General features: G+C 38.4%; 2 protein-coding genes and 1 non-coding gene across 3 annotated transcripts; all 3 read left to right on the top strand.

Annotated features, from left to right (window-relative positions):
* Nucleotides 1-12,143: 12,143 nt before the first annotated feature.
* On the top strand, nucleotides 12,144-12,250 carry LOC121210411 (small nucleolar RNA R71). Its single transcript, XR_005905524.1, has one exon. It is a non-coding gene; the product is annotated as a small nucleolar RNA R71 (small nucleolar RNA).
* A 4,791-nt stretch (nucleotides 12,251-17,041) lies between these two features.
* LOC107939022 (uncharacterized) lies at nucleotides 17,042-18,314 on the top strand. Its single transcript, XM_016872308.1, has 4 exons — nucleotides 17,042-17,227; nucleotides 17,270-17,368; nucleotides 17,480-17,825; nucleotides 17,941-18,314. Exons 1-4 carry the CDS (start codon nucleotides 17,042-17,044, stop codon nucleotides 18,312-18,314), a joined length of 1,005 nt encoding a protein of 334 aa, XP_016727797.1.
* A 2,069-nt stretch (nucleotides 18,315-20,383) lies between these two features.
* Nucleotides 20,384-21,000, top strand: LOC121210027 (uncharacterized). The gene is made up of 2 exons (XM_041082100.1): nucleotides 20,384-20,625; nucleotides 20,775-21,000. The coding sequence occupies exons 1-2, from the start codon at nucleotides 20,384-20,386 to the stop codon at nucleotides 20,998-21,000; spliced, it is 468 nt and encodes a 155-aa protein (XP_040938034.1).
* Nucleotides 21,001-23,219: the final 2,219 nt, after the last annotated feature.

Genomic DNA, 23,219 nt, shown 5'->3' with positions numbered 1-23,219 from the left:
GACGGAGATCTGTGAAAGTAAGATTTTCGGAGTTGATTTGATTAAAGATGCTGAGCAGAAAGTAAGAATAATTCGTGAAAGTCTGAAGGCAGCATCCGATCGTCAGAAGTCGTACGCCGATTTAAAACAAAGAGATATTGAGTATCAGGTGGGAGACAAAGTGTTTCTTAAGGTTTCACCTTGGAAAAAGATACTCAGATTTGGCCGTAAGGGCAAACTGAGTCCGAGATTCATTAGGCCGTATGAAATCTCCGAATGAGTTGGTCCAGTTGCATATAGGTTGCTTTTACCCCCTGAACTTGAAAGGATTCGCAACGTTTTTCATGTTTCGATGCTTCGACGTTACAGATCTGATCCTTCGCACATAATTAGTCCATCAGAGGTTGAAATTCAATCTGACTTGAGTTATGAAGAAGAACCGATTCGTATCCTAGCTCGTGAAGTGAAAGAGTTGCGAAACAAAAGGGTTCCATTAGTAAAGGTGTTATGGCTCAAACACGGAATCGAAGAAGCTACTTGGGAAATCGAGAACTCTATGAAAGAACGATACCCAAACCTATTTACCGGTAAGATTTTCGGGGACGAAAATTTCTTAAATGGGGGAGAGTTGTGACAGCCCTAAATTGACCCTAGTCGGAAAGTGGTTTCGGGACCACGAAACCGAGTCTTATAAATAATTAAAAGTTATATTCTGTGTTTATGATGTGAGTAAATGCATGTTTGAAAATTTCATACTTTAATTTGGTCAGTGTATGTGAAATTTATTAGTAGGGACTTATGTGAGACAATTTAGAAATGTGCTGGGTAAGTGCTAAAGTGGCCTATTAATATATGTGGGAAAGTGCTTGTACTTGCATGTCAAATTAGCCAAACTATAGGTAGTGGCCGGCCATGCTACAAATTATATAATCAAATGTGAATTTTATATTAACTTTAATTAGCTAGATGCCATATTAGTATGGAGGATGTAATAAAATAAATAAATGATAATTAAAGGAAGGAAATGGGTGAAAGAAACAAAGTCTTCATCCATGTTTCTTCCTAGCCGATTCTAAAGAAAGAAAAGAACAAGAGCATTCGGTGATGAAAACAAGTTGTATTCTTTGGTTCTTCTTGGCCGAAATGAAAGGAGGAAGAAGGGAGGAAAGCATTCGGTCATCTTAGGTTAATATTAAGGTAAGGTGTTCATATTAGTTCTTGAAATTTTAGTTGATCTTGAGTGAGATATCAAGTTATTTTTGTAACCCATGATGAAATTTTGATTTTGGAATGAGTAAGGTTTTCGACTATGGTAGTTAATAATGGTGAGTTTTGTTGTTTCATGTTAAAGATAGGTGAATGATGATAGATGAGTGTTTAAACTATAAAAGAATCATAGGTGAGCATTAGATACTAGGGGAAAGAATCGGCTACCTTGTTATGAACTAGGGCCGAATGTGAGTTTGGTTGTGTTTGAATATTACGTGCTTGGTAGAATGGTGGATGAAAGTGCCGAATGTGGTCTTTGGTTTGGGCATAAGGAATAATAGTATGCATAGGTTTCGGCTTTGGTAGTTCTTATGTAATTATAATTAGTTCATTTTGATGGTTTGGCATGAGGTGATAAATAAAAGTTTAAAGGTAGCTTAAGTTAACTGATGCTCACTAATGATTTCGAATTGAAGCTTTGTTAAGTTGTGAAATGAGTGGCCGAGAGAGCTATAGACTATTGCCGGATGTATGTTGGGTTAATAGAGTCTCCAAATTGATTATATGTGTGTATGCTATTAGAAATTCAAGGAATTCTCGGCAAAAATGTGGTTAGGGGTTAAGTCATGGGAACTTGAGGGTATTCATATGTGGACCTTAAGATTTTGTACACTATGACTATGTGAGTTAGGTGTTAAATAACTTAATCATGTGTATGCATGACCGAGTATAATCGGCCACATGAGTAAAGAAATGGGTTAATTGATATGCGGTAAATGTTAAGTGTTAAACGAAATGGAAATGACATCATATTGGAATATGTATACTCGACCACATGAATGAATACATAGATTGGTGTTGCATGTATTCAGCTATAAGTAAGCATATTGGTGGCTTAATCTTGACTTAGAAAATCGGCTAAAGGAGAATATTGGCTAATATGTTAAATTTGATTCATGATTTCAAACATATATGACTCTAATGCCTAATATATATGGGCTAAGTACCTTGAATTCCTCTTTGATGTTCAAAATGATTAAATCGATTTATTTGTTAATATTAAGCTCAAGAGCAAAGGGGAACTAAATTCGATAAAGGAAAGGAAAAGGTGATCGAATAGCCGTTGAAATCGTTCAACAGCATCCGAGGTAAGTTTTCGAGTAATGGAACTTAGATTATGATTCGATTAGATCATGTTATAAGCAAATCAAAATCATGCTCTTTGTATGTAGCTATTGAGCCGAAAATGATAATGCTTGATAAGTGACTTGTGTTTGAATTCTAGTTATGAAAATGAAATATAGATGTGTCATGATTTATTGATATGTGCATGAATATTCGGATGATAACCAGGCTAAGTCCCGAAGGCATTTGTGCTAGTGACTAATTGTGGGCTAAGCCCCGAAGGCATTTGTGCGAGTTACTATATCCGGGCTAAGTCCCGAAGGCATTTGTGCGAGTTACTATATCCGGGTTAAGTCCCGAAGGCATTTGAGCGAGTAGCTATATCCGGCTAAATCCCGAAGGTACTTGGTTTGGGAATGAGCAATCTTACTGTAATAATTTCAATTAAATGCTCGTAAAACCCCAACGATGAGGTATGTTTTGTATATGCATTGGAATAATTGATTCCTTTTAAATAGTATTCGCTCAATCGATTAACAAGCTTCCGGCCTTTAGTCAAGTTGATTCTTTATGTATGAATATAAGGGTTGGAAATGTGAAGTAGGTATGATTGTGAGAATATGTGTATATGAAATTATTCGTTTAGTCATATGAATGCTATACTTCAGTTGTGCATGATTTCATTACTCAAAACTTACTAAGCATTAAATGCTTATTCCGTTTCTTTGATTCTTTGTTTTATAGATTTTGGTTCGACAGCTATCGGATTTGGGAGTGTCAAAGTCGAAATCATCCACACTATCAAAGCCCTTTTGGTACTCTTTTAGTTGAACTCTGAAAATGGCATGTATAGGACTACCCTTTTGTTGTTGGTCATGTACCTTTCGGTAATGTATATATTTGGATAGCCATGCGAAAATGGCTTATATATATTTTGAGAATAGCGTTATAATCATTTTGTATGTTGTTCATGGAGTGTTATGGAAATTTTGGTAACGATTAGCCATTGGAATGGTTAATCACGATCATTTTGGTGCTATGTATAACAAAATTTTAGTTGATCCATGGAAAACCATGAAATAGGTAAAGTTTACCTTAAAAATAGATGCTGACAGCAGCAGTGATGTGGATTTGAAAAATCACTAAAAATAGTAGGAATGGAATTAAATAGTGAATAAATTATGTAATCGAACCTTGATGAATCTATTTTCGTATGAAAGTAACGAAACAATAATATGAGCTGTATTTTATGAGATGTTTAAGTTTTCGTGAAACAGGGCCAGAGCAATTTCTGGATCCCCTATTCCGACTTTGGAAATTCACTATAAATTAACCAGAGATAATTAGAAGTCGTGCTCTATATGTACAGATTCATTTTCGAGTCTAGTTTCTTTAGAAACAAACAGAATAAGTATTGAAGCCCTGTACAGGGAGATATCTAAGTCGTAATGCATGAAGGTCAGAGTAGTCGAACCCTGAAACAGGGGAGACTTTAACTAAAAAACTTTACTAATTGGCTTGACCAAAAATTCTAGAAAAAAATTTTTAGATTGACATATGAGTCTAGTTTCAGGAAAAATTTATGGAACTGGTTTTCAAGTTTTGGAACTCGAGATATGATTTTTAAGGTGACAGTGACGCAGTTAGCTAGCTTGTCTGGAAATTTTAAAATGGACTGTGCAAATAAATGAATTAAGTCTGTTAGCACCTCGTGTTCGACTCCGGCAACGGTCTCGGGTACGGGGTGTTACAGGTAAAATGTGAGAGAAAAATATAGCAGTGATGTGGGGGATAAGATTAACTTGAAATTGTGCCCTAACATAAAAAAAAAAGAAAAATTGTGCGGGAAAAAGGAAAATAATAGAAAAAATTATTAAAATAAAATAAAATAATATATTAAATGGGCTAATTTCTAAAAATCTGGGCCATAATGTGCTTGCAACAACAAAAAATAAAAGTTAAGTAAAAGTATTAAATAAACTAAATAAAGAAATAAAAAACAAAATAAATGAATAAAACAATGCAGGGGAGAAATATTAAGCAGTTCGAAAAGTGAAGGAATATTTATCATGAATTATAGGAGCTCCAAAGTAATGCTTTAATTGTTGGCCATTGACTTTGAAAGTAGAACCAGTCTTACCGCCTTTGACTTCCATAGCTCATTTAGGATAGACATGCACTATCTCGAATGGACTAAACCAACGAGATTTTAATTTGCCAGGAAACAATTTAAGCCTGGAATTAAATAGCAAGACTTGTTGTCCAGGTGCAAATTGCCATGGAAAAATCTTGTTGTCATGCCATATTCGGTCTTTTCTTTGTATAGCTTGGCATTCTCATAAGCTTATGCTCTGAATTCTTCCATCCCATTCAACTCCAATATGTGGGTAATACCAGTAGCACTCTAATCCATATTCAATTTCTTAATTGCCCAATATGTCTTATGTTCAAGTTCAACGGGAAAATGACAGGGTTTCCCATAAACAAGCTTGAAAGTTGACATCCCCAATGGTCTCTTGAATGCAGTTCGATATGCCCACAAAGCTTCATCCAATCTAGATGACCAATCTTTGCGGGTGGGATTGACTACCTTCTCTAGATTTTGTTTAATCTCTATATTAGAGACTTTCGCTTGTCCATTTGTCTGGGAATGGTATACCGTGGCAATTTTATGCTTAACTCCATACCTGTTCAGAGATTAGCAACTAATTTACAGTCAACTTGTGAACCTTCATCACTAATTAGAGCACGAAGGGTACCAAACTTGGTAAAAATATTCTTATGTAGAAATTTTAGTACTGATTTGGCATCATTCTTTGGTAGAGCAACAGCCTCAACCCACTTGGAGACATAATCAACAACTACAAGTATGTTTACATTGCCCCTAAAAGGTGGAAATGGACCCATAAAATCAATTTCTCAAACGTCAAACAATTACATTTTAAAAATAGTTTGCAAGGGCATTTCATACCTCATCGATAGATTTCCAGTTCTTTGACAGCAATCGCAAGCTTGACAAAATTCATGAGCATCTTTAAACATGTTTTACAAATAAAAACTAGATTAGAGAACTTTTGTAGCAATTCTCAGGCCCCCGAAGTGTCCTCCATACGATACTGAATGAAAATGATATAAAATACTTTGAATCTTGTCATCTGGAACACGCCTCTAAATTATCTGGTCTTCACAATATTTGAATAAAAATGGCTCATCCCAACAATACTGCTTGGCATCATGTATAAATTTCCTTCATCTTTGATTGGTGAGTAAGGTAGCAACAATCCACTAACCAAAAGATTTACGATATTGACATACCACAATAATGCCATGGCATCTAATAGTTGCTCATCTGAGAAATCATTCTGAATGCGCTAAATATTAGCATCTTAATATCCTGATTCAATTCGGGACAAGTGATCAACCACTTAATTTTCTATGCCTTTCTTATCTCTAATTTCTAGATCAAATTCTTACAGTAGTAGTATCCATCGAATTAATCTGGGCTTGCCGTCTTTTCTGGTCACCAAGTACTTAATATCAAAGTGGTCCGTATAAACCGTAACTTTTGGTTCCTACTAAATAAGCTCTAAATTTTTTGAAGAAAAATACCATAGCTAACAGCTCCTCAATGGTGGTATAATTTAGCTATGAATCTGTCAAAGTACGACTTGCATAGTAGATAGCATGAAATACTTTGTTCTTTATTCACCCAAGTACTATCGTTACAGCAAAATCACTAGCATCACATGTTAGTTCGAAAGGTAAAGTCCAATATGGTGCTATTACTATTGGTGCTATGACTAGTTGCCCTTTCAATTCCTCAAATGCTTATAAGCATGGCTCATCAAGATTGAAAGATCTGTTATGTTCTAATAATGTACAAAAGGTTTTGGATATTTTCAAAATATCTTTGATAAATCGTGATAGAATCCTGAATGGCCAAGAAAACTGTGAAAAACTTTAACTGTGGAGAGTGGTGGCAATTTCTCAATAACTTAAATTTTTACTTTGTCGGCGACAATCCCTTGCTGTGAAATTTTATGTCCCAGAATAATGGGTTCATAGACCATGAAGTGATATTTCTTCCAATTGAGAACAAGGTTGGTTTCTTCACACTAACAAAGAACTAACTCCATATTTTTTAAATAGTCCTCAAAAGCATCACCAAACACCAAGAAGTCATCCATAAAAACTTCAAAAAATTTCTCCACCATGTCCGAAAATATTGCCATCATGCAATGCTAAAATGTTGCAAGGGCATTGCATAATCCAAATGGCATTCGTCGAAACGTAAAAGTTCCATAAGGACATGTGAATGTGGTCTTCTCTTGATCAGTAAGTGCTATGGCAATCTGGTTGTAGCCCAAAGAACAACCTAGAAAACAATAGAAGGCTTCCCCTGCTAACCTATCTAACATTTGGTCGATAAATGGTGGAGAAAAATGGTCCTTCCTTGTTGCTTTGTTGAGTTTCCAACAGTCCATACAAACCCTCCATCCCGTGACAGTATGAGTAGGAATGAGTCCATTGATATCATTGCTTACCACAGTGACACCCCTTTTTTTAGGTACATATTGAACAGGGATCACCCAAAAACTATCAGAGGCTGGGTATGTAATTCCAACATCAAGCCATTTGGTAATATCTTTTCTGACAACTTCCTTCATAATGAGATTCAGTCTTCTCCACTGGTTGATAAATTTGCCACGACAACCCTCCAATAATTTCTTGTGCATGAAGATTTTTAGACTGATTCCTTTGATATCTGCAATCGTCTACCCCAATGCCTTCTTAAATTTCTTTAAAACTTTCAACAATTGAGCCTCTTAATCTAATGTTAATGCCACAGACATAACTACTAGCATTGTGTTGTTATCTCCCAAGTAAGCATACTTTAGATGTACTGGTAAAGGCTTCAATTCCAACATAGGAAGGTCTTCTATGGATTGTCGAGAAGGTTTAAAAGAATGGTCTGATAAATTTAATGATTCAAAACTTTTCCTTGATCCATTTTCAATCTACTTAGCGTCCATCAGTTCACCAATATCTTCAATCATTTTTTATTAAATTAACTCAAATGATTTTGCATCACCATTAGAACTATTATGATAAAATTCTACAAATTCTTCCTGAACTATTGTGTCAACAATATCAATAGCATGACATTCTTCATTTGTATCTACACACTTCATAGCATCAAAGACATTAAAGCTTATCTGCTAATTATTAAATCCCATTGTTAATTCAACTTTTTGTACATCAATTAATGTTCTACCAGTTACTAGAAAAGGTCTCCCAAGTATCATTGGTACCTTTTTATCAGCCTTACATTCCAAAATAATAAAATCTGCTGGAAAAATAAAATTTTCAACTCTTACCAACACATCTTCGATTTTACCTTCTGGATGTGTATATGAACGATCAACTAATTGCAATGCGACAGTTGCAGGCCTCACCTTGCCTATTCCCAGCTTCCTAAAAATCGACATAGGCATTAGATTTATACTTTCACCCAAGTCACATAATCTTTTCCCTATATAATGATTTCCAATAAAGCAAGGTATACTAAAACTCCCTAGGTCCTTCAATTTTAGTGGTAATTTGTTTCTCAACATTGTTATGCACCCTTTGGTGAGAGCAACAGTTTTGAACTCCCCAAACCTTCTCTTCTTTGATAAGATATTTTTCATGAATTTTACATAGTTGGGTATTTGTTCCAATGCTTCCACCAATGGTATGTTGATATGTAATTGCTTCAGGACATCCAATATAACGCCCTGAATTTGGGCCTAGAAGTATTAGGTCTTGAGTATGGGAACAGTTAGGAGGTTGTTCATAAATGTTTAGTTATGCAAGAAAGTGACACAATTGTGTACCTGTTGTAGTGTTTAAGTGTTTTGGGAAGTGTCTGAGAAGTCTTGGGTTCAAGCCTTGGCTTGTGCAAAAACTTTGTTTCTTACTGGAATAAACCCTATCTCTAGTCAGTAGGCTTCTTAAATAAATATGGGTATTTTATGACAGAAAGGGCCTGTTGGTCTAGGGGTAAGTGGCATGTTATCTATGCCAGAGGATTGAGGTTCGAATCCTGGTAGGTGCAGTGGAGTGTTTTATTTTGTTCTTGTGCCGTGGGAGAGTTATAAGTTGACCGAAACACTGAAGTGGTTGAGGGGAATTCAAATTAGATGGTTGAAAATTAGAGGAGTGATTCGAGGAGAGATTTTAGGAGAAAATCAAGGGGATTTGAAGTGGAGGGAGTGTTGGTGCCGAATTGGGATTGAAGGTACTCAAGGTATTCCGTTTTGGGGTTGGCATTTTGGCTTTTCATTATCGGTAGCTGTCAACTTTTGTTTCTTTTCTTTCTTTAGGTGTCAATTTGTGTTGAAGTTGTGGGTAGCTCATTCTTTGGTTTGTTGCATTTTCCTCTATGAGGTATATTAGTGCATCTTAGGTACCTTTCATTTTTTGGTCTATCTCAGCTTACTCTTTCACAAGGCCCTATTGACCGATTCCCCTCTCTTTACCTTATTTTGTTTTGGCTGAATATTTTCCTTCTCTTCTATTTTCTGTATCTCTCTCAAATCAGGTATGCTTTAGGCTGAATACCTTTCTCCCCCTTTTTCTATAAAATTTTCCCTATTCTTGCAGTTTGGGTACTTTTTTCGAATGTCTCCTCTTTGGCAGAATATTCCATCTCTCCCTCTCCTATTCTTGAAGTTTCGGCATTGTCATTTGATCAGTCAGTTTGAGTGGTTGTTTACTCTGATTGCTCTCTTTCCCTTTTCTTTCCTCTCTACTGTAATAGCATTTCCATCTAACATCTCCCTTTCTCCACCAATTACTGCTAGGGGTATGACTGTTCCATCCTATGCCTCGGTTTCATTGTGTGCTTTTGGGGTGGAGGTCGATTGCTTTTGTCTCCTATTCTTAGATTACGCTTTCGGTAAGTGTTATGCGGTTAGTACAATCTTTTGGTTTGATCAATATATGGTTTAGATTGTTAAGTCTTGGTTGGATTGTAGGATACTTCCAAAAAGGGTTGAACCAGTATTTTGCAACGGATTAAGGGAGTGATCCTCAATCAATCGACCAAGGCAAGTGATGAGAAACCGTTTTAATAAGTGTTATAGTAAAGGATTGTTTAATCCTGTTGTTAAAGGGACTAATAGTGTATTGTGTTTGGATCTAGGGTTGGAGCGCTTATGGTCTTTTTGCATACTCTTGCATCAAGGTGTGTAATCACACTGCCATAATATTAAATCGGCAAAAGCCGAAATAGGTGACCGTCGATGCTACATGAGTATGCGTTCGCTTGTGTGGTAGTCTGAACACATAGGCATGAGCGTTTGATCGTAAAGGCCACCATAAGTGATTTCATGGGCTTAGACCGTTTTGGGCCATTTTGGGCCAAAATAGGCTATGTGGGCCCTACGTGCACGCGGGCCCCACATAGGTAAACCATACGAACGTATGGAGAATATTGGGCCAGGCTGTGTAATCCACATGGCCAAGGCCATTTCTGGGCTATGTTGGCCACACGAGGCCCATTTCAACTTTTTGACTGTTAAGGTTGCACGGGTTGCCCGAGGCAACTGTGGACCTTCTATTGGGTCGATAAGTTGACCTAGACCACCTGATTGATCAAAATGACTGTTTTGCCCTCATATGGTAAAATGATTATTTTGTCCTTATATGGTAAAATGACTGTTTTGCTCTTTTGTGGTAAAATGACTGAAATGCCTCTACATGGTAAATTGATTGTTTTCCCCCTATGTGATATATGTTTATATTTTAGTATGCTATTGTTACTGTATTGAATACATGTATAATATTATGACATGTTGTATGATGCATTGCATGGGGATGAGTTTTTCTATAATTGGAGGAAGTGTACTGTACTGGTAGCTCTGCTACAAATCACTGATGGCTCTAATCCTATTATACTGGTAGCTCTGCTGCAAATACTGTTTAGTGCCGCAACCAGTGCTATTTTTGGTGTGTAAGGATGGGTGGGTTGATTTTATCCCCACATTGTGTGTAGGGCTGGACGGAGTAGTGTGTAGAGGCTGGTTGGGTAGGATTTCTGATTGCATATTTGCACTAATTACTGTTACTGCAATGAGCCAAGGCCCAAACATATGATTGTTTTTGTATTGAGAAGGGCTAAAGCCCAAACTGATATTGTCACTGTTCTAAAAAGGGCTTAGGCCCAAACTGTGTTTGTTTTCTGATTGTTTGCTTATAAGGGATTACACACCGAGTTTTTGTAAACTCACCTATCTGTTTTAACTGCATAGGTAATCCCCAGTCTTAGGCGGGTCGGTGCTACGAGGGACTCAAAAGGCGGCTACACAATTGCAAGGACTTTTATTTAAATTTATTTTAGAATTTAATCTGGGTATTTGGTTATGTAATAAGGCCTCTTTAATTTTTTAACTTTTAATCTGGGATTTGTTTGTTATAATTCATATCTGTTAGTTGTAGGTTACGAGTTTTCAAAAAGATAAATGCTTTTCAAAACACCACAAGTACGCAACATATTTCAAAAAGCTTTCGCAACAAACAATGTTTTAAAAAGGTAACTACGATTTAATTTGATTAAAATTTTTGCTAAACAACTTGGGTTTTAACAATGAACGAGATATCCTAAATTTTCGTCAAAGTTACAAAGAGGTTGATTATAGAACAAGTTTTCCACGAAAGTATGTTTTCTGAAAAACACTACAATGTGAGAACGCCAGATTCGGCCATAACATCTAGGCCGGGTTTGGGGTGTTACATCTAAGAATTTCTTGAATTGAAAACTTTGCTTAGATTTTTGGAAACGCTAAAGAAAAGGTGGTGATGGCCTTCCTTCCATTTGTTGAGGTTGTTTTGCTGTGGCATTTTTACTGGAAATACAGGATGAATCTGCTTCAACATTATTCTGGTTGTTTCTTTCTTTTGTAGCTTGCTTCACTACTGGTTCTAAATTGTTCTTATTTGTGAAATCTGAACTACCTTCTTCAATAGTGGTGTCATTAATAACTATTGGTAGCTGCGTACCACTTGTAAGTGTAGTGGCTTTGCACTATCCCTTCCCTTGATATTGTGAATTTTCGGTATCACTTAGTAGTGCTCCTTGTAGTCTTGAGCCTAATGCTTTGGTAATTTGTCCCACTTGATTTTATAAAGCTCTTAAAGATGTAGCTTGACTTTGAATGATAGCATCATTCTTGGCCATGTATGCCTTCAATAAAGCTTCCATAGATGAAGAACTCGAAGCTAAATTTTGTTGAGTATTTTGCCATGGCATGGGCTGATTGTATCCAGGTGGTGCACTCACAACATTTTGCTGAATAAAATTGCTAGAACTTCCCACCCATTGATTACTCCAATTGAACTTGGGATGTTGCTTCCACCTCAGATTATATGTTTTGGAATATGGATTATTGTTGTTGCAATTAAAATGTCCCATATGATAAACTGAGGCTGGCTTTAATGGATATTCATCAAAAACATGATCTTCTCCACAATAAACACTTCCTAACTCAGCTCATTTCATTTCATGCATTGTAGCTGGTCTTTTCAGTGTTTTAATGATATTCGTTAAGGATGATACCTAAGTTGTTAAGGAAGTAATCGCATCAAGTTCCATTACTCCAGCAATTCTTCTGCTAATCCCTACTCTTGTAATGGGGTATTGATAATCGTTGTTTGCTATCCTCTCCAGAATTTTATATGCCTCATTATATGATTTATCGAGCAAAGTCCCATTGGCAGATACATCAACCACTATCCTTGTATGTACATTCAATCCATTGTAAAAGGTTTCCATTTGCGTCCAATGTTGAAAACCATGCATTGGGCATTTTCTAGTTAACTCATTGAATCACTCCCATGCTTTATATAATGTTTCATCCTCAGATTGCCAAAAGAACGTAATATCATTCCTTAATTTGGCAATCATGTTTGGAGGATTATATCTTAGCAGAAACCTCTGGCAATGTTCATTCCAAGATACCACCGTACGTGATGGTAATGTATTTAACCATGCTCTAGTACGACCTCTCAATGAATAAGGGAATAACTTCAATCTCAAGGCATCTTCAGGAACACCCTGCTGCTTGAATGAATCACAGACTTCCAAATAGTCTTAAGTGCAACCGTGGATCTTCAATAAGAAATCCACTAAACTGCCCTACAGTTTGTAACATTTGAAAAATCATCGGCTTAAACTCAAAATGTTGAGCTTGAATATGCGGCCTGAAAATTCCTAGATTCAAATCATTCAAGATCGGCACTACATGTTATCTGATTGACATGTCTTTGTCATCTATTATTCGAGGAATATCAACATCCCTTCCATTCTTATGTAATGGCTCTTCTCTAACCTGATCATTTCTAATTCTTTCTATTTCTCCCAATTCTTTTTCTCATTCTTCTCAAGGTTATCTCAATTTCTAGATCAAAAGAATACTTTTCGAGTGTAGAAAAATCTTTACTTATGCACCGAAACAAAATCCTAAAAAATAAAAACAAAAACAACTAATTAATCTAAACTAACAAATTAAAGAGGTGATAACACACCAAATTTTCACCAAAAACTTATCGTGTATGAATGTGTAATGCGAATGTGCAAGTATACATGTTGAATTAAGTAATAAAGTGATGAGTGAGTATCATCTCTACAGGGATCAGAATTGAATAAAAAAAACTGGTTATTCTATTACTTTAAATTTGACTAATTAAACTGTGCAAAAGAAATAGATAACAAATTGATGAACAAAATTAATGGATAGATTAATAAAATCAATTATCAATGAAAAATGCTAGGGCAATGGAAATATTGTGGCAATTCTTAAAGAATAAGTGGGGAGGAGTTGTACTATTGAATGATAAAGATTGGAATTACTCAGGTTTTATTTTTATATAATAATAATGCCATGATAAAATCTTGACCATTCTACTACTTAGGGATTCACTACTTGTAACGTCCCAATTTTTCAAATCCCGAAAGCTGTGTAAAATTATTTTTGCTTTTATTTTGGTGTGTTTGTGGAATAAATAGCCATCTGCTTCAGTAGTTATGTGTTCTGGGAGTGTTTGAGAAGTCTTAGGTTCAAGCCTTGGCTTGAGCAAAATTTTGCTCCTAATTGAGTAAACCCTTGTCTCCAATTTGTAGACTTTTAACTTGATGAGAGCGTGGCATGACATGAAGGGCTTGTTGGTCAAGTGGCAAGGGCCGTGTGGAGTGTTCCTGAAGTCTGAGGTTTAGCAAATGCATCTAACCATTTTATTTTGCTATGTGCCGTGGGAGTGTCCTAAGTTTACTGAAATTGGTGAGGTTTGAATAGGTAGTTGAGGTGTGGTTGTCAGAGAATTGTGGATGGATTGGGGGACTGGGCTAGTGTATGGTTGAGGGAGAGAAGGGGTGCTGTATAGGAAAAACCATTTGGTAAAATCGATCATTGGAACTGCCGAATGGTCTTTCTTTTTAGGAGTCTTTTTCTTTAGAGAACCAATGGGTGATAGGAAATTTTAGGTACATTTCTTTTCTTTTGGCAATTGAGGGTCTTTTGGTTGTGGTTGCATTCTTTTTCTCTTTAAGCCGAACTCTCTAAACTATTTTTATTCTCTCTTTCTCTTTCAATTGTTCTTCTTGCACTTTCTTTCGTTTTGGAACCAAAATCGATTACTCTATCTCTCTTTCACTCCTCTACGCCGATTTGATAATAGTACTTCTACAAGTCAGTGAGTACACTTGGGCTCTTGTTTTTCTTCACTCTTTCAACTGTCGTCAAGCCTCTCCTCTGTCACATTGTTGAAACTAAATATTTCTCTTTTTCTTACTAACTGATTCTCACCTTCTCCCTCTTCTCATGATGTACTTTTGGATTCTAAACTTTCTCATGAAGTGAAGGAGGCAAGTGGTGACTAAGGGGTCCGAAACCTCCCCTCATCATCCTAACTGAAGGTAACTTTATTGTAGTTTTAGTGTTCAAGTGAGGCATGTGGGCTTGCATTTTGTATTGTTGGTCAAATGCCCTTCTCCCTTACTAGGGAGTTTGTGGCTGTTTATGGGTAGTAGTACGTAATGTTACATAACCATGTGTTAAGCGATTATGTTAATGGTTTTCAATTATAATGCAGATTTTTGATAAAGAGTAAGGGATCAACTTTGGTCAGCGACCTAGGAAGACTAAGCCACAGTTGGCCAATCAGGGAAAGTACCAACATTAGTTGGAATTAGAGTAAGTTGAAGGGTGTCTAACCCTAATGTTGATAAGTGACTAATTGAACTTCTGACTGTGATAGGTGTGGAAACTCGTGGGCTAGGAGCGTACTTCTAGAATCAGGTGTGTAATCACACTATTTCTATTGTGAACTGGAAAAAGCTGAAAAACTGGTATTGTTGATGCCACACGGGCATGCGCACGCTCGTGTGGTCACATAAATGCTAAAGCGCGAGCATGTGATTATAGAAACTACCATGAGCGATATCATGGGCTTGGGTCATTTTTGGGCCACATTGGGCCGAAATGGGCCTATGGGCCTAACGGGCTTGAGGCTAAAACCGCACGAATGGTGGAGATTATAGGGCTGGCTATATTGTTTACATAGCCAAGGCCATTATTTGGGCTTATTGGGCCACATGAGAGAGTGGACCCACATGGGTCGTATTATGGGCTTGGGCCCATTTTCACTATTTAATTTTTAAGGTTCCACAGGTCACACAAGATGACTGTGGACCTATTGCTGGGTCGGCAAGTATACCTAGGCCCTAATTTATGAGATGACTGTTATACCCCTATGAGGTAAAAGATGGATATACCCCTGTATGTTGTATGACTGTTGAGCATGCCATCTTTATTGTATGAACATTTATATTATGTTGCATTGCATGGGGTAGGACATATGATATTGGATGAAGTGTACTGAAAGGCTATAAGCCTATTACTGGCAGCTCTGCTACAAATACTGTTAGTGCTGCAACCGGTACTATATTTTGTAGTGTAGGGATGGGTGGGTCGATTTTATCCCCACATGGAGTGTAGGGCTGGACTGAGTGGAGTGTAGAGGATGGATGGGTAGGATCTTTGAATGCACACTGATACTGTTACTGTATTGGGCTGAGGCCCACACTAATATTGTGACTGATATGGGCTTAGGCCCAGACTGTTCAACACTGTATAATTGATTGTTTGATAAATATGGTTTACACATTGAGTTTTCTTAAACTCACCTTTTCTGCCTATCTGTGCAGGTAATCCTTAGGCAGGTCGATGCTACGACGGACCAGGGGATGGCCACACCACTGTTGATGTTTTGTTTTGGATTTTTTGTAAAAGTAGTTTTATTTAGGTACACTTAATGTAATAAGGCCGTTCTAAGTTTATATTTTTATTTTGGGATTTATTTAAATTGACTTATCTGTTAGCAGTAGGACACGGGTTTTCAAAAAGTAAATAATTTTCAACCACCAAGCTACACAACTTGTTTTAAAAGCTTCCGCAATGAGCAATGATTTCAAAGTGTAATAACGATATAGTATGGATCATGTTTTGCTAATCAAACCTATAAATTATCAAATGAACAAAAAAGTTAACCTCTCTTAAAGAACACAAATGAGGTTTTAACATAAACGGACTTTTCCAGTAAAACTACACTTTTCAAAACTCACTCCAATATGACATCACTGATTCAGCCATAACATCTAGGTCAGGTTTGGGGTGTTACATTTAGTGATATCAGAGTTAAATTACAAAACTGGACTATGGATTTGGGTTTTTATCTAAAAAAAAATTTCAAAGGAACTGTTTTCAAATGATAGTAAAGAATTTTCGAAGTAATACTTCAGAATGTGTGATCTACCAAGTCTCCGGCGTCGATCTTGTAAGTTCTCTAAAACTACTATATGTTTTAATAGAAATATTGAAATTATCGTAAATAATAGACTATACTGAAACCTTTATTAGAATAACTTGAAACAGTAATAAGACTGCAACCTGTGAAAACAAACAACACTGAATTATTGATACTATTTCTTTTCATAAAACATCCGTTAATAAACACAGGAACTGTAAAACTGATTCATAAAACTGTTAATAAAGGTAATAGCAAATCGATAATGAGCACTAGAGGTACTCGTGGAAGGGGTACAAGAGGCTGCGACGGAGGTCGTGGAGGTGCTCGGGCTGGGTATTCGGCATCAGGCCATATGCCCAACGTTAAGGCAATAAAGGCACCGGCTTCACCCATGACCAAGACTGGGTGACACTATCGGGTAGCTGGGGACGACGTATTGTCCCAAGCTATGCTACAAATTCTGGAAAGGGTCGTTGGGCCCAATACTAATACTGGAGGCCGGGGGTCGGTAACGGAACAACTCAAGTCTAATGGGGCTAAGATCTTTAGGGGTATCGCGAGAGTCGCCGCTAATGTAGCTGAATATTGGATAGAGGCCACTGAGAGGATCATGAATGACCTCGATTGCACCCCCAAGCATTAACTAAAAGGTGCAGTATCATTGCTACGAGATGAAGCCTATCAGTGGTGGCTTACAGTGAAAGAGGGTACTTAGCCCGATCGATTAACTTGGGAGTTTTTCAAAAATGCATTTCAAGAGAAATATGTCGGTGCTAGCTATGTGGATGCTCGTAGAAGGGAATTTCTAAATTTGACCTAGGGGGATAAGTCCGTAACTGAATATGAGGCAGAATTTTTGCGATTGAGCCATTATGCGCGAGGCATGGTGGCCACTAAGTATGAGCGCTGTGTTCGTTTCGAGGATGGCCTTAGAGATAATCTGCGAGCTTTGATAGCTCCACAGAGGGAGTGGGATTTTGCAGTGTTATTAGAAAAGGCAAAGATCGCTGAATATGTGAAGTGTGCTGAGCTCCAGAATCGTGAGAAGGATAATGGGAGGAACAAGAGGGTTTGAAAGCCCTCAGGTTCAGCTGTGTGGCCTATGAAAAAGGTCAAGGTCGGTGGGCCATCTAAAGTTGGGGTTCCTGTTGCTACTTTTGGGTTGCAACCTTGTACTATTTGTGGGAAACACCATCAGGGCGAGTGCTGGGTACAGATAGGGGCATGTTTTAGGTGCGGATCTGTGGAGCACCGTATCAGGGATTGTCCATGGAGGCCCGATCAGATGTAAGCTATTGGTAGGGGTACTGTTCAGTCACAGAAAGGTTTTCAGCAGCAACCAAGGGGTCATGGTCAAGCTAGAGGCGGAAATGGTATGGGCCGTGGTCGTGGATCATCGGACAGAGGTGCTGGTCATACTAAGGTGAGGCAATCAACACTGGTTTATGCTGCACATCGCCAAAAGGATAGAGACGCCCCAGATGTTATTGTGGGTACATTTTTTATTCGCCATGTACCTTACATTGCATTGATTAATGTTGGGTCTACGCACTCTTATATAACATGCACTATGTCTGAGGCTTTGGGTGTGATGTGTGAAAACACTACGAGCGAGGTTACTGTGTATGGATTGGCAGTCTGTGAAAACACTAGGGCAGTCTGTGAGAGTAAACAAACTGTTTAAGAAGGTACCTTTCGAGGTTCAAGGAAGAATTTTTTTGTCAGATTTTATGGAACTCCCTTTTAGGGAATTTGATTTGATACTGGGTATGGATTGGCTAGTTAAGCATCAGGCGTATTTGGATTGTGCTACTAAGCGGGTGGTCCTAAAAACTGTAGAGGGTGACGAGGTGGTTGTGATTGGGAAGTGTCGAAATTATTTCTCAAATGTGATTTCTGTGTTGAGAGCTGAGAAGATGGTTCGTAAAGGGTGCGAGGCGTATCTAGCCTACGTCAACGCTTCTGGTTCTGAGGTTTCTTCAGTTAAAGATATCAGAACAGTTAAGGATTTTTCAGACATTTTTCCCGATAAACTACCAGGGTCACCTCCTAACCGTGAAGTTGAGTTTGGGATAGAGATTTTTCTTGGTACAGCTCTAGTGTCCATCGCCCCTTATAGAATGGCACCGAAGGAGTTTGTGGAACTCAAAGCTTAGATTCAAGAATTGCTAGATCAAGGGTTCATCTGCCCTAGTGTGTCCCCTTGGGGAGCATCAGTATTGTTCATAAAAAAGAAGGATGGAACCATGCGTATGTGTATCGATTAAGGTAACTGAACAAATTGACTATCAAGAATAAGTACCCCCTATGGAGGATGGATGATCTATTCGACCAGTTTCAAGGAGCTTTGGTCTTCTCTAAGATTGATCTCCGATCAGGGTACCATCAACTGAGGGTTAAGGAGACTGATGTATACAAGACAACATTTAAGACTCGTTACTGTCATTACGAGTTCCTAGTGATACCGTTTGGACTAACGAATGCATAAGTGGCTTTTATGGATTTGATGAACTGAGTGTTTCAACCTTATCTGGATCAGTTCGTAGTGGTGTTTATAGATGACATTCTAGTGTATTCGAAGACTGAGGAGGAGCACGACGCACATCTCTATGTTGTTCTACAGATTTTAAAGGAGAAACAACTATATGATAAATTTAGCAAGTGTGAATTCTGGCTTCGAGAGGTAACTTTTCTGGGTCATGTGGTGTCTGTTGAAGGGATTAAGGTTAATCCTCAAAAAATTGAAGCGGTTCTGGATTGGAAGCAACCTAAGTCAGTATCAGAGATTCAAAGTTTTTAGGGTGTGACAGGGTATTATAGGCAATTTGTTGAGGGATTTTCATTTATTGCTGCACCTTTGACTAAGTTGTTGCGTAAAGAGGTACTGTTTAACTAGACTGAGAAGCAGCAAGAAAGTTTTGAGAAACTTAAGAAAGTTCTGACTGAGGACCCTATCTTAATACAACCAGAATGTAGGAAGGAATTCACTGTCTACAGTGATGCATCACATGTTGTCTTGGGATACGTGTTGATGCAAGAGGGTAAGGTAGTGGCATATGCGTCTCGTCAGCTTAAGACACATGAAGCGAACTACCCAACATAAGACTTGGAGTTGGCAGTAGTGGTATTCACACTGAAGATTTGGAGGCATTACCTATATGGTATGAAGTGTATCATTTGCACGGATCACAAGAGTCTCAAGTATCTCCTCACTCAGAAGGAGTTAAACCTTAGGCAGCGTAGATGGATAGAATTGCTTAAGGATTATGATTGTTCAATTGAATATCATCCTAGTAAGGCTAATGTGGTAGCTGACGCACTGAGCTGTAGGGCTGTTACTGATTTGAGGGTCATGTTTGCTTGTCTCAGTTTATTTGACGATGGTAGTTTATTGGCTGAACTTCAAGTTAAACCGAAGTGGATCAAACAGATTAAGGGTAAGCAAGTGGAGGATGAGTCATTGGGTCCTCATTTTCGTCAATTAGGGAGTGGAGAAGCTTTAGATTTTGGGTTGAATAGCGAAGGGGTACTGTGTTTCCGTGGGAGAGTCTATATACCAAAAGACATTGACCTGAGGTAGTCTATAATGCAAGAGACGTATAATAGTCCTTATGCTATGCATCTTGGAGGGAATAAAATGTATCAAGACCTTCATGAGTTATATTGGTGGCTGGGTCTTAAGCGTGAGGTTACCAACTTTGTGAGTAAATGCCTTACTTGTCAGTAGGTTAAGGCAGAGAATCAATTACCTTCAGGGTTACTTCAGCTAGTTAAGATTCTGTTGTGGTAGTGGGAGAGAGTGACTATGGACTTTGTTTGTGGGCTACCATTAACGCCTATTAAGAAGGATTTAGTATGGGAGATCGTGGATCGACTGACAAAATCTACCCACTTCATAGCTATTCGTAGTGATTACTTGTTGTAGAAACCAGCCAAGCTGTATGTGTCTGAGATGGTGCGACTGCACGGGTACCGGTTTCTAATAATATCTGATATAGATCCTCACTTCACATCTCGATTTTGGAAGGAGTTACACGAAGCATTGGGTACAAGGTTGGACTTCAGTACTGCATTCCGTCCTCAGATAGATGGGCAATCAGAGAGGGTGATTCAGATACTGGAGGACATGTTAAGGAGTTGTGTGATAGACTTCTGAGGTAGTTGGAAGGATTACTTACCATTGGAAGAGTTTGCGTACAATAATAGCTACCAGTCTATCATACAGATGGCACCTTACGAGGCATTATATGCTCGTAGGTGTTGTACTCCTTCTTGTTGGACTGAGTTGGGTGAGCGGCATGTTCTAAGCACTGAGTTGATTTCTGATACTAAGGATAAGGTGAGGTTGATTCGATATAGGCTAAAGACAGTTTTGGATAGACAGAAATCTTATGCGGATCTGAAGTGTAAGGAAATTCAGTATTCTGTAGGGACTTGGTGTTTCTTAAGGTCTCACCATGGAAAAAGGTACTGAGGTTTAGTCGGAAGGGCAAGTTAAGCCCTATGTTCATTGAGCCATATTATATACTGAAATGTGTAGGACCAGTTGCATATCAGCTTGAATTACCTCCAGAGTTGGTCTGAATTCATGATGTGTTTCATGTCTCTATGTTGAGGGGATATTGCTCTGATCCTTCACACATCGTTTCAACTAAGGAGATTGAGGTTAGACCAGATCTGACCTTTGAAGAAGAGCCAGTTCAGATTCTAGATCGCGATGTGAAAGTTTTGAGGAAGAATTCTGTTCCACTAGTGAAGGTTCTATGGCGTAATCACAATTCTGAGGAAGCCACGTGGGAACCCGAGGAGGCGATGCGACAAAAATACTCTCATCTGTTTTGACAGGTAAATTTCGAGAAGGAGGGTAGAATTGTAATGCCCCAATTTCTCAAATCCTGAAAGCTGTGTAAAATTATTTTTGTTTTTCTTTTGGTGTGTTTGTGGCATAAAAATCCGTCTGCTTCAGTGGTTATATGTTCTGGGAGTGTTTGAGAAGTCCTAGGTTCAAGCCTTGGCTTGAGCAAAATTTTGCTCCTAATTGAGTAAACCCTTGTCTCCAGTCTGTAGACTTTTAACTTGTTGAGAGTGTGGCATGACATGAAGGGCTTGTTTGTCAAGTGGCAAGGGGCGTATGGAGTGTTCCTGAGGTCCAAGGTTCGAGGCTTAGCAAATGCATCTAAGCATTTTATTTTGCTATCTGCCATGGGAGTGTCTGAAGTTGATTGAAATTGGTGGGGTTTGAATAGGTAGTTGAGGTCTGGTTGTTGGAGAGTTGTGGGCAGATAGGGGGAACGATTTTAGGAGTGTTGGGGGGAGAAAAGTTAGGAGATTCTGGGGGGATTGGGCTAGTGTATGGCTGAGGGAGAGAAGCAGGTGTCGTATAGGAAAAACCAATTGGTAAAATCAATCATTGGGAGTGTCGAATGGTCTTTCTTTTTTAGAGTCTTTTTCTTTGGAGAACCGATGGGTGAAGGAAATTTTAGGTACTTTTCCTTTCTTTTGGCAATTAAGGGTCTTTTGGTTGTGGTTGCATTCTTTTTCTCTTTAGGCCAAACTCTCTAAACTTTTTTCTTCTATCTTTCTCTTTCAATTGTTCTTCTTGCACTTTCTTTCATTTTAGAACCCAAACCGATTACTCCATCTCTCTTTCACTCCTTTCTGTGCCGATTTGATAATAGTGCTTTGACAATCCGGTGAGTACACCCGGGCTCTTGTTTTTCTTCACTCTTTCAATTTTCGTCAAGCCTTCCCTCTATCACATTGTTGAAACCAAATATTTCTCTTTTTCTTACTAATCGATTCTCACCTTCTCCCTTTTCTCGTGATGCTCTTTTAGATTCTAGACTTTCTCGTGAAGTTAAGGAGGGCAAGTGGTGACTAAGGGGTCCGAAACCTCCCCTCATCATCCTAACTGAAGGTAACTTTATTATGGTTTCAGTGTTCAAGTGAGGCATGCGGGCTTGCATTCTGTGATGTTGTTCGAATGTCCTTCTCCCTTACTAGGGAGTTTGTGGCTGTTTATGGATAGTAGTACGTAATGCTACAAATCATGTGTTAAGCGATTATGTTAATGGTTTTCACTGATAATGCAGATTTTTGATAAAAGAGTAAGGGATCAACTTTGGTCAGTGACCTAGAAAGATAAGCCACAATTGGCCAATCAAGGCAAGTACCAACATTAGTTGGAATTAGAGTAAGTTGAAGGGTGTCTAACTCTAATATTTATAAGTGAATAATTGAACTTCTGACTGTGATAAGTGTGGAAAGTCATGGGCTAAGAGCGTACTTTTGGAATCAAGTGTGTAATCACACTATTTCTATTGTGAAATGGCAAAAGTCGAAAAACTGGTATTATCGATGCCACATGGGCGTGCACTTGCTTGTGTGATCACCTAAATGCTAAAGCACGAGCATGTGATTGTGGAGACCACCACGAGCGATATCATGGGCTTGGGTCATTTTTGGGCCATACTAGGTCGAAATAGGTCGTGTGGGCCCAACAGACTTGAGGGCCCCACACGGGAAAACTACACGGATGTGTGGAGATTATAGGGCCGGATGTGTTGTTTACACGGCCAAGGCCATTATTTGGGCTTATTAGGCCACACGAGCGTGTGGGCCCACGTGTATTATGGGATTGGGCCCATTTTCACTGTTTAATTGTTAAGGTTGCACGGGTCGCACGAGGCGACTGTGGACCTACTATTGGGTCAGTAAGTACAGCTAGACCCTAATTTATGATATGATTGTTATACCTCTATGAGGTAAAAAATGGATATACCTTTGTATGTTGTATGACTGTTGAGCATGCCATCTTTATTGTTTGAACATTTGTATTATGTTGCATTGCATGGGGTGGGACATATGATATTGGAGGAAGTGTACTGAAAGGCTATAAGCCTATTACTGGCAGCTCTACTACAAATACTGTTAGTACCGCAACCGGTACTGTATTCTGGAGTGTAGGGATGGGTGGGTCGATGTTATCCCCATATGGAGTGTAGGGCTAGACAGAGTCGAGTGTAGAGGATGGATGGGTAGGACCTTTGTTTGCACACTGA

Source organism: Gossypium hirsutum, chromosome A11 (genome assembly GCF_007990345.1).
Source record: "Gossypium hirsutum isolate 1008001.06 chromosome A11, Gossypium_hirsutum_v2.1, whole genome shotgun sequence".
Classification (NCBI taxonomy): domain Eukaryota; kingdom Viridiplantae; phylum Streptophyta; class Magnoliopsida; order Malvales; family Malvaceae; genus Gossypium; species Gossypium hirsutum.
The sequence above is the reverse complement of the archived record's forward strand: the minus strand, read 5'-3'. Positions and strand labels throughout refer to the sequence as shown.